Source organism: Schistocerca piceifrons, chromosome 1, assembly GCF_021461385.2.
Source record: "Schistocerca piceifrons isolate TAMUIC-IGC-003096 chromosome 1, iqSchPice1.1, whole genome shotgun sequence".
Lineage (NCBI taxonomy): Eukaryota > Metazoa > Arthropoda > Insecta > Orthoptera > Acrididae > Schistocerca > Schistocerca piceifrons.
In genome coordinates, this window is record NC_060138.1 from 1,041,882,202 (window position 1) to 1,041,894,661 (window position 12,460).

The window sequence follows — 12,460 nt, forward strand, 5'->3', positions numbered from 1 at the left end:
GATGACATCGTTTCCGAGCCACCACAGGATGCCTCGCCTGTTGGGCCAGTGGCCGATTCTCCGGCAAGGTCCCGACAGTCACAGAGGGCGGGCCTATTAGTTATAGGGAGCTCCAACGTTAGGCGGGTTATGGAGCCCCTCAGGAAAATAGCGGGTAGGTCGGGGAAGAATGCCAGTGTGCACTCGGTGTGCTTGCCGGGGGGTCTCGTCCGTAATGTGGAGGAGGCCCTTCCGGCAGCTATTGAACGCACTAGGTGTGACCGGCTGCAGATAGTAGCACATGTCGGAACGAATGACGCCTGCCGCTTGGGTTCTGAGGCCATCCTTGGTTCCTTCCGGCGGCTGGCTGATTTGGTGAAGACAACCAGCATCGCACGCGGAGTGCAAGCTGAGCTTAATATCTGCAGCATAGTGCCCAGAGTCGATCGCGGTCCTCTGGTTTGGAGCCGTGTGGAGGGTCTAAACCAGAGGCTCAGACGACTCTGCGACTATAATGGTTGCAAATTCATCGACCTCCGTTATTGGGTGGAGAACTGTAGGGCCCCCCTAGACAGGTCAGGCGTGCACTACACACCGGAAGCAGCTACTAGGGTAGCAGAGTACGTGTGGCGTGCACACGGGGGTTTTTTAGGTTAGAGGGACCCCCCCTTGGGCGAAACGATAAAATACCTGACGGCTTACCAGAGAGGACATTATCATCGTTGATAAAGAACGTCCGTCCTCAGAGACCAAAAACAGGAAAAGTTAACGTAATATTGGTAAACTGCAGGAGTATCCAGGGCAAGGTTCCTGAATTAGTATCTCTTATTGAAGGAAATAGTGCGCATATAGTATTAGGAACGGAAAGTTGGTTAAAACCGGAAGTGAACAGTAACGAAATCCTAGACACAGAATGGAATATATACCGCAAGGATAGGATAAACGCCAATGGTGGAGGAGTATTTATAGCAGTAAAGAATTCAATAATATCCAGTGAAGTTATTAGCGAATGCGAATGTGAAATAATCTGGGTTAAGTTAAGTATCAAAGGTGGGTCAGATATGATAGTCGGATGCTTCTATAGACCACCTGCATCAGCAACCGTAGTAGTTGAGCGCCTCAGAGAGAACCTGCAGAACGTCGTGAAGAAGTTTCGTGATCATACTATTGTAATAGGGGGAGACTTCAATCTACCAGGTATAGAATGGGATAGTCACACAATCAGAACTGGAGCCAGGGACAGAGACTCTTGTGACATTATCCTGACTGCCTTGTCCGAGAATTACTTCGAGCAGATAGTTAGAGAACCAACTCGTGAAGCTAACGTTTTAGACCTCATAGCAACAAATAGACCGGAACTTTTCGACTCCGTGAATGTAGAAGAGGGTATCAGTGATCATAAGTCAGTGGTTGCATCAATGACTACAAGTGTAATAAGAAATGCCAAGAAAGGAAGGAAAATATATTTGCTTAACAAGAGTGATAGGGCACAAATCGCAGAATATCTGAGTGACCACCATCAAACGTTCATTTCTGAGGAAGAGGATGTGGAACAAAAATGGAAAAAATTCAGAAACATCGTCCAGTACGCCTTAGATAAGTTCGTACCGACTAAGGTCCAAAGCGAGGGGAAAGATCCACCGTGGTATAACAATCATGTACGAAAGGTACTACGGAAACAAAGAAAGCTTCATCATAGGTTTAAGAGTAGTCGAATCATAGCTGATAAGGAAAAGCTGAACGAAGCGAAAAAGAGCGTAAAGAGAGCAATGAGAGAAGCATTCAACGAATTCGAACATAAAACATTGGCAAACAATCTAAACAAGAACCCTAAAATGTTTTGGTCATATGTAAAATCGGTAAGCGGATCTAAATCCCCTATTCAGTCACTCGTTGACCACGATGGCACCGAAACAGAGGACGACCGAAGAAAGGCAGAAATACTGAATTCAGTGTTCCGAAACTGTTTCACTGCGGAAAATCGTAACACGGTCCCTGACTTCAGCCGTCGCACGGACGCCAAAATGGAAAATATTGAAATAAACGATATCGGAATTGAAAAACAACTGCTATCACTTAGTAGCGGAAAAGCATCCGGACCAGACGAGATACCCTTAAGATTCTACAGTGATTATGCTAAAGAACTTGCCCCCTTTCTATCAGCAATTTATCGTAGATCGCTGGAAGAACGTAAAGTACCTAGCGACTGGAAGAAAGCGCAGGTCGTTCCCATTTTCAAGAAGGGTCATAAATCAGACGCGAATAATTATAGGCCTATTTCGCTTACGTCAATCTGTTGTAGAATAATGGAACATGTTTTGTGTTCTCGTATTATGACGTTCTTAGATAATACAAATCTCCTTCATCATAACCAACATGGATTCCGCAGACAGAGATCATGTGAAACTCAGCTCGCCCTATTTGCCCAAGAAATTCACAGTGCCGTAGACACTGGCGAGCAGATTGATGCCGTATTCCTGGACTTCAGGAAGGCATTTGATACGGTTGCGCACTTACGTTTAGTGAAAAAAATACGAGCTTACGGAATATCGGACCAGGTTTGTGATTGGATTCAGGATTTCCTAGAAGAAAGAACACAACATGTCATTCTTAACGGTTCAAAATCTGCAGATGTAGAGGTAATTTCGGGAGTACCGCAGGGAAGCGTGATAGGACCTTTATTGTTTACAATATACATAAATGACTTAGTTGACAACATCGGTAGCTCCGTGAGGCTATTTGCAGATGACACGGTTGTCTACAAGAAAGTAGCAACATCAGAAGACTCGTACGTACTCCAGGAGGACCTGCAGAGGATTAATGCATGGTGCGACAGCTGGCAGCTTTCCCTAAACGTAGATAAATGTAATATAATGCGCATACATAGGGGCAGAAATCCATTCCAGTACGATTATGCCATAGGTGGTAAATCATTGGAAGCGGTAACGACCGTAAAATACTTAGGAGTTACTATCCGGAGCGATCTGAAGTGGAATGATCACATAAAACAAATAGTGGGAAAAGCAGGCGCCAGGTTGAGATTCATAGGAAGAATTCTAAGAAAATGTGACTCATCGACGAAAGAAGTAGCTTACAAAACGCTTGTTCGTCCGATTCTTGAGTATTGCTCATCAGTATGGGACCCTTACCAGGTTGGATTAATAGAAGAGATAGACATGATCCAGCGAAAAGCAGCGCGATTCGTCATGGGGACATTTAGTCAGCGCGAGAGCGTTACGGAGATGCTGAACAAGCTCCAGTGGCGGACACTTCAAGAAAGGCGTTACGCAATACGGAGAGGTTTATTATCGAAATTACGAGAGAGCACATTCCGGGAAGAGATGGGCAACATATTACTACCGCCCACATATATCTCGCGTAATGATCACAACGAAAAGATCCGAGAAATTAGAGCAAATACGGAGACTTACAAGCAGTCGTTCTTCCCACGCACAATTCGTGAATGGAACAGGGAAGGGGGGATCAGATAGTGGTACAATAAGTACCCTCCGCCACACACCGTAAGGTGGCTCGCGGAGTATAGATATAGATGTATAGATGTAGATTTAAGTGCCTGGCAGAGGGTTCATCGAACCACCTTCACAATTCTCTATTATTCTAATTTCGTATAGCGCGCGGGAAGAATGAACACCTATATCTTTCTGTACGAGCTCTGATTTCCCTTATTTTACCTTTGTGATCGTTCCTCCCAATGTAAGACGGTGTCAACAAAATATTTTCGCATTCGCAGGAGAAAGTTGGTGATTGGAAATTCGTGAGAAGATGCCGTCGCAACGAAAAGCGCCTTTCTTTTAATAATGTCCAGCCCAAATCCTGTATCATTACTGTGACACTCTCTCCCATATTTCGCGATAATACAAAACGTGCTGCCTTTCTTTGAACTTTTTCGATGTACTCAGTCAGTCCTATTTGGTAAGGATGCCACACAGCGCAACAGTATTCTAAAAGAGGACGGACAAGCGTAATGTAGGCAGTCTCCTTAGTAGGTCTGTTACATTTTCTAAGTGTCCTGCCAATGAAACGCAGTCTTTGGTTAGCCGTCCCCACGACATTTTCTATGTTTTCCTTCCAATTTAAGTTGTTCGTAATTGTAATACCTAGGTATTTAGTTGAATTTACTGCTTTTAGATTCGACTGATTTATCGTGTAACCGAAGTTTATCGCGTTCTTTTTAGCACTCATGTGGATGACCTCATACTTTTCGTTATTTAAGGTCAACTGCCACTTTTCGCACCATTTCGATATTTCTTCTAAATCGTTTTGATCTTCTGATGAATTTATTAGTCGATAAATGACAGCGTCATCTGCAAACAATCGAAGACGGCTGCTCAGATTGTCTCCCAAATCGTTTATTGTATCCGTTAGTCTTTTCTCTTTCATCCTATTGTCTTACCACTTTGGTATCTGGTATCAGTGATACGTGTTGGCAGATGGTCTTGTTTTCGATTTAGGCCCCAAGGTTTCGACTTATGGTGGAAAAATGTGTTGATTAATACGCAGTAACCGTCTAAGGGTTTAATATTTGTTAATGTTGTTAATAGTTGTTACTGTGGTTTTCATTTTAAAATACATCTTATTCATTACGAAAAGATAAAGAAATTTGTTTTACCATAAAATTTTGTTTTTAGACCATCTGTAATTTTCATTTTATAGTTTGGCACTTTTTCATTAAAAAAGATAAAATTGTTTTTTTATTATATTTGTTTGGTCTGGCCTATGCTTGTTTGTATACGATGGCTCTTGCAATGCTTTTGCGCTCCGAGTGTGGCGCTATGTGTGTTGTCTTATTTATAAAGTGACGTCCTGTTTCGATTTAAGAAACTCTATATGAAGAAAACCCGATGCATAATTTCTTCGTAGTGTGACATACACACTCATATATTCATTATTTAGTTGTATTGATGATAAAGATTTCCCCAAACGTCCGGTAGGAGTTTCTGTTTGATCCGGTTTCATGGCCATTGTACTGCTTTGGGTAACGATTGTATCGTACGTATGTCGATACGTTAGACATTGGACTTTGTGACACGCATGGACTGTTTGGCCCTTTATTAACAAATTGTAATTTTAGCCTGTTGTTTCATAGGACGATATGAGAATGGGTTATGAATAAAAACCGAAAGTAATCTTCATCACGTAATGAAAAGAGCTTGTTTGCAACTTTGACTGTTTGTCATATGGAAATAGTATCACTGGATGTTGAGCCTTCAACATTCCAGCATGGTGGAAATCCGTAAGTACTGAATTCTCAGTATCGATGGCTGTCGCAGTCGACGTGTCGTTATCACTTGTTGATACACGTTAATTTTGACCGCGTCTCGCAAAAGGAATCCCGTGATGTCTTTTTCAGCTTCCCACATTTCGAACGTCCAAGGGATGGAAAGTTCGATATATGTAAAACAGAATGCAAAAAATATACTAACTCTTCAATGAAAGTTATTACTGAAACGAAAAGTATCAAATATGAATTCAGTTTACTGCCATATGTTTCCAGTCACGTCTATTATCATTGTTGAAATACACATGTATTATAGGTAAGAACTAAACCACTCGTCCTTACCCGTGGTTGGACGACTGGTTCCTCCAATCTGATGCATTAGGAATACTCTACGATCCCACGCGATCACACTAGAGCATTCCGCCTCTTGTGTTGCAAAACTCCTTACATTTCCCCATACAATTGAATTTGTATGTTTTATTACAGTTCATAAAATTTTATAACGTCGTTCTTAATTTTTAATCGCTCTCACTGATTTTACAGGCTTATTACTAATCCGATACAGCTGGATTATTTCTCGAGATAATACTAATTACTCTTCACTTCAGTACAGCTGATCCTAGCTGATAATCGTTGCACTAAACAAAAATTTAGTATAGGTCATTCCGAATCCCATAACAGTTACCTAGTTTTGATCTTTCCTTCTGATTCCAGCGCTCTTGGTGAATAGTCGGAATGACTGATCAAGCTGTGTGACATTTCTGAAGTAAATTTCGTGACTGTGATCTCTTGACACAAAATGAGACACGCCATAGATGTGTCACGCCATAGATGTGTCACAACGGTGAAGAAACAAATCGGGAGTTAAGGGGTTCTTGAGCCTGGCCACTCAGACATGCTCAACACAAAACTATTTCCAGTTGAAAGGGATCCTACATAAACAACTGAAGGCATAGCTATGGGAGTTCCGTCTTAGTCCACTTCTGGCTGTAATATTCATGGACAATTATGAACTGCGTTTCTTGAATAAATAGCCTTTGAGGGTGAATATTAAAAACTGTTGTTATGAAGATAATGTACTGTGTCTGAGGCCAGGCACTACAAGACCTCTCAACACATTTTTTCATAATTTAAACAGTCATCATGGCAACAGATCCATGAAGGTCCTTGTTCTAACCACTGACACCAGTTCACAGACATTTTATTTCAAAATTTACAGAAAAATTACAATTACAGACGCAATACCTTCTTGCTCATAAAACCTCATAAAACAAACACACGGCTTTACACTTCGAGGTGCACCGTCTCTTATCTGTTCTCATGTCCAAAGAGAATTTCGTAGCAGAGTTGGATATAATAAAATTCACTGACCCAGTCAATGGCTATAAACCTGACCGGACTGGGCACATCTATTTTGAACACTATTAAGGTAAATACAGTGTTTGTTCTTTATCAATATCTTTCATTTGCTAACTATGGCTATCAGTAGTTACTGCCTTCAGTAGTTAGAATCTTTTATTTAGCTGGCAGTATTGGCGCTCGCTGTATTGCAGTAGTTCGAGTAACGAAGATTTTTGTGGCATTTCGCCGATTCCCGTGAGGGTTCGAGGGTGGTGTGAATCTGCACTGAAATGATCAACTGGTCGTCATCACCTTAATTACATATATGGTGTGTGTTATTTCGGATATGTCCGATAGAATTAAATCAATGCCCACTAGCAGGTAAAGTCATTAATTCTATATAATGGCTGCAGGATCCTTTGGATATGTCCGAAAGAACAGACACCACATATCTGCTCGTCTGAAAATTGGAAATTTGTGATAACGTCTTATGGGACGAAACTGCTGAGGTCATCGGTTCCTAGGCTTTCACACTACTTAAACTAACTTACGCTGAGGATGACACACACACCCATGTCCGAGGGAGGACTCAAACCTCCGACGGCGTTAGCTGCACGGACCGTGACAAGACGCCTTAGACCGTGCGACTACTTCGCGCGGCTGCTCATCTGATTGCGTATTTATTTCGCCTATCTTCTGTACTATACTACAGCTGTTCTTTCTATGTATGGTCCAAGTCCATCGAGCTTTGTTACTTGGCAGTGACACATGGTGCGACATTTACTTTCGTCCTTAAGTTTACACACTGGTGTATTATTACCATAGCATGGCATTGAACAACGTACTCAGGTAGGGGTACACTGAGTTCTTACAAAGTAATTTTTAAATGTTGGTAAGAGAGATGATGGTGCGTGTGTTTAACAGCGCGTTCTGGTGGACCAATGAGACGATCAACATCTGGAGCCACGTGTTCGGCTGGATGCTGCTGGGAGGTTTGGGCGCTCGCGTACTGGTGGGCTACCGGGACATCATCCCCCCGTCACAGCTCGTCGTCTTCATCGGCGTCATCGTGTGTGCCCAGGTTGGTTTTCTCTGGCAGGCAGAGAAGCAATAATCTTTTCAAGGATGTTTTAAAATGAAGGACATTGACCTACAAAATATCGGTGCTGTTATATGTTATCTAAGACTTTCAGCCATCTGAATCATTCCACATTATCAGTACTTGCAAGTCACTTTAGAAAACCTAAAGAACGTGGTGAAGAAGGTATCTGATATTATTTCACGTACATGCTATAATCAAAACGGTCTTTTCTACATGGGTAATTCTCACACTTGAAAAACAATACTGAATCCGAGATCACATTTTGTAGAACTGTGCCTTCCAGCAGGAAAACTCTTTTCCCTCTACATGTGTAATATTATTTAGCATGCCTACATTTTACTATTTGTATTAAATGATCGAGTCATTTGGCGCACCCTTTATTCCAAAAACCTCATTTTCGTATGTTTACATAGTCAAACACCTTGGACAAGATATGTACAACACCAACCATTGAAACACGAATAGTGAAAAACTTGTGAAAACAGCACCGACAGTTGAGAAATCATTCTGAAACCTAAACTATTATTCACGAATGAGAAGCTCTCTGGAAAAGTACTTACTTCTATCCATGTAATATTTATTTCAGTCAGTTGTGTGAGAATACCTTCCGGAAATATTAACAAACCATGTGAACTATTATTTTAGAAAGAGCTGGTAAGGTCAGTGTTGTCGGTGGTCATGCGTTACAGTAATATTAATTTTTTTGCGACTTGCCTAGGTACTATTTCTGAAGTGCTTGACACTATTTTCTCTAGGATCTTTAACAAATGTATTAAAAGCACTAGATGTGAATGATCAGTTATGCTACTTTCATTCTGCTGAATAATAATATTGTTTTGTTTTCTGGATAATTTCATTGTATACTCTATATGAATGTAAGACTGCCTGTTTGAAAAATGTATTTATAACAGTTGTACTCACATATTGGCGTAATTTTTATATCCCGTATTATTTCTATTAACGGGAGATATACTGAACTACTACAGGGTAGCGGTACAGTGTTATAAAACAGCTGTTTGCTCAACTAATGAAACGGAGGAACAAAAATATCTGCACTACAACCAGTCAAAGGAAATTGAAATTTATATTTTATATAAGGCACATACGAAAATTTTATCGCTGTTTTTCAGAGAAAAATCTGGACCTGCCTTGTATCTCACGGAGGTTTATTAGTACAGTTCTCTAAATTATAGTGTTAATCACAGTCATCACAGAGACACATCAGTGGCTATTCTTAGCAAGCAGCACCTGTAATAGAAACAGAAACAACTGGTACGCTAAAATCAACAGCGTCTTTCTCCAGACACTTTACATGATTGAAAGAGAATGGATGCCCGAGGCGTGATAAAAAAAATACGGTGAATGAATTTTTTAGCAGAAATTGCTGATGCTACAACTATTTGATGTAATTTGTCCGTTAGCCTGATCCGTTGAGAAAGGCAGCGTCAAGTTGGAATGTGATCTGATTTGTCAGTCAGCGTCCAGAGACGCTAGAGTCATGTCATCACATGTGCTTAAAAATTGTTTTGTGTGGATGAAGCAATGCTACATTGCTCACTATACTTAGTAACTCGGTAAAACTTCCACTTTTCGCATAAAAAATTAAAAACCCCTGGTGTGGGATTCATGCACGTTCTCCACTATGCAGTCATTCTCGTTCGATTTTGAGGAAACTTATCAGTAAATAAAATTGATTTTTTCGAGTCTTATTATCTGAGGACACAAAATGATAATGAACTGGTTTTCTTTTAGTTATTTCTTATAGTTATTGTGATACTCTGAAGTCAAACACAGCATATATTTTGAAAATTAGCAGTCAAAAATGTAGACACTGGCCAGTTTACGTTTGGTGCATTTTCTGGCATTCATTTCTGGATACGTAATGTAGCTAACTTGTTGAAATTATTTTTGACAGTGGAAGGAGAGCCATATCTCTTTTAGTTCTCGAGAAAATACCTGAGATTTATTGAAGGTTGTCCACGATGAGGTTGCTGGTTGCTGTGGCCTGCTATGCAGAGTCAGCAGCTACCTCGTCTTTCTGTTTTTTATAAGCTCCCTATTCAGGCCAAAACTGGAAATGAAAAACTTTCTGAAACGACAAGAAACAGGGGCTCATCAGCTGATGATGCTGACTGGATGTTTTTTAGTCTATGCTCCCTGATTTCAGGATACTTTGTGACAACCGTAGAATGGATCTGAAAACTGAATTCCTGTTACTTCTAGAGAAGCGGGTGGACGAAGCAGAGAAAGATACGTCGGGATTTTCTTTATCATGATCATCTTCACCCATTTCTTCAAACACATTGCCTACCCCTAGGCAGAGTTCATCGTCCACTGCTACACCATCGATGGTGTCTAGGCCACGTGCACCCTTCATGACAATCATGTTCCCCAATGGCAGTGGAATTTTTCAGCAAGATATTGCGCCGTATCTCAAGGCCAGGAGTGTGATGGAGTGGTTTCTTGGAACACAGCGGTGAGTTCCAATTGATGAGCTGGTCTTCCAACTCGCCAAATCTGAACCCGATCGAAAACATCTGGGATGTGATTGAAAATAGCGCAAGGGCTTATCGCTAATTTGCGGGAATTAGGTGACTTGTGTGTGTAGATGTGGTGCCAACTCCCTTCAGCGACCTACAAAGACGAGATTGTTTCCATGCAATGATGCGTCACCGCTGTTATCTGTTCCAAAGGTGGATTTACTGGCTGTTGGGTAGGCTGTCATAATGCTCCGGCTGATCAGTGTATATATACTGAATAAAGTACCATACGAGGTGGTGTTACTGGGAAAATTCAGTGTGTATATGTACATACTGAATTAAGTGCCATACTAGGTGGTCTTTCTAGAAATAAACTTTTCTTAGTGGCATTTTTATAGTCACTCAAACACTAACCTCAGTGTAAAGAGTAGCGTCGCAGCATTAAAAGCCGCAGCTCGAAAATTTGTGTCCTTTATCGGAGTAGCTGATACTAGCTGCTCCTAAAAGTGGAAACCGTCTGTGGTCATTCTGCAGAATTCATGGAATTTCTATTCGTGTTTGGAGAACTCCCGAAAACCCACAGCTGAACTCCTGAAGTCTTGGTTGCACCTGTACGTCATCATTATTTCCTGGGGCCTTTGTCCCACTTCCAACGCGGGGTCGGACCTGTTACTATGGATTTGGCAATGTTAGTGCCAAAGGGTGGGCGGATGCTCTTCCTGTCGCCACCACGTAGCCCCCTGGGCCGGAATTAGTGTACCCCAGCTGTCTGCATCTAGTGTAATCCTTGAAATAGCACGAACGTGTTGCAGATGTCTGCGAGTCGTGTAATTGAGGCGGGACATGGGGACCAGCCTGGTATTCACCTGGAGGGATGTTGAAAACAGCCTAAAAACCACATCCAGGATGGCCTGAACACCGGCCCTCGTCGTTAATCGGCCGGGCGGATTCGATCTGGGGCCGGCGATACTACCCGAGTTCCGGAAGCAGCGCGTTAGTGCCCTCGGCGAACCTGGCGGGCTGGGATGCGCCAGTGTAATGCTATAAATATCACAGCTGAACTATTTTTGACATTTATAGCATTGTACTGGTGCAGCCAGGACTTCCTTTCTTTTTCAGTTTTTTGACCTTTAAAATAATGATAAACCATAATATCGTCCTCTTCAGATGAGCTCCTATTAAAACTGAAACAGAAACATGATTCATGCTGTCTTGATGCTTATTGTATGGCGATTTGAATCGCATATCATGGTGCATATCGTATCATCTGAGAGGCTAAAAACTGTAGAGGCAGACAGATGTTGGAATGCATACAGCAAATAATTGGGGATGTAGATTGTAAGAGCTACTCTAAGATTAAAATGTTGGTACAAGAGAGGAATTCATAGGGGGTTGCATCAAACCAGTCAGAAGACTGATAACTCAAAAATAAATAAATCAGTCAATCAGTAAATAAATAATTCATGCTAGTAGGAACACGAGTGTCGCACTGACAAGCGTAGCTCAACTATTATGGCAACGTGTCGTATCACGTGTGTTAATACGAACCGCATCTGATATTTAACTGAGAGAATGTGTGCCCATGTTGCAGATAACGATGGCGCTGTCGACGCTGTACCACGTGTTCGTGTGCGCGTCACAGCGCTGCCACGAGCTCTTCCTCACGCTGGACATGCTGGGCATCATCATCTCGCTGCTCTCCATGTTCCTGTCCGGAGTACAGTATGCTTTCTGGTGTCACGAGGTAAATAAAATTCTCTCCAGCTTCCAGCCGTGCCAAGTGATTTAAAATCCACAAGCTTTCGACTGAGTATTGCTCGTCCTTTGTCAAGTGGTGACTGTCCCGTGGTTGCTACTGTTATCTTTATATAGCCACGCTGTCGCCTGCTGATGTTACTGGTGCCCAGTCCAGCACCGTATAAGGTAATGTTTTGCTCGCGCGACCTCTGTAGCCACTCCAACCTTCCGAAGGCAGTATCCGGCGCTGTGCTTAATCTCGTTTGATTTTTTCATAATGCTATCCCAGAAACCATTTGCCCTTTTAATAACAGATGTTTCTAATGCAATGCAGTGTCCTATTTCTCTGCTGCTATTGGCCGTTTTGCGATACTGTGAGCAGGAACACCTCTGATGTTCTATACGGCGCTGTTTAATAGTGTGCACAGTTGATCCAACATAAAACTGTCCGTACTTGCACGGTATTCTGTGTGTTCCTGGCGTTCTGAGGTCTCATGCGTTGTCAAATTTATGCTGCTGACCTGAAGACTGAATCGATTTTGTGTCGGCTATTCTTTCCTGTTACTGAGCCACAGAACGACA

General features: G+C 42.0%; 1 protein-coding gene across 1 annotated transcript in view; it reads left to right on the top strand.

Moving 5' to 3' along the window:
- The window catches only part of LOC124801480 (progestin and adipoQ receptor family member 3-like), a 129,582-nt gene that overhangs the window by 86,489 nt on the left and 30,633 nt on the right, over window positions 1-12,460 (top strand). The window contains exons 4-5 of the mRNA XM_047263077.1: window positions 7,484-7,640; window positions 11,733-11,885. Coding sequence (XP_047119033.1) covers window positions 7,484-7,640; window positions 11,733-11,885 — 310 coding nt within the window. The remainder of the gene's footprint in view (window positions 1-7,483; window positions 7,641-11,732; window positions 11,886-12,460) is intronic.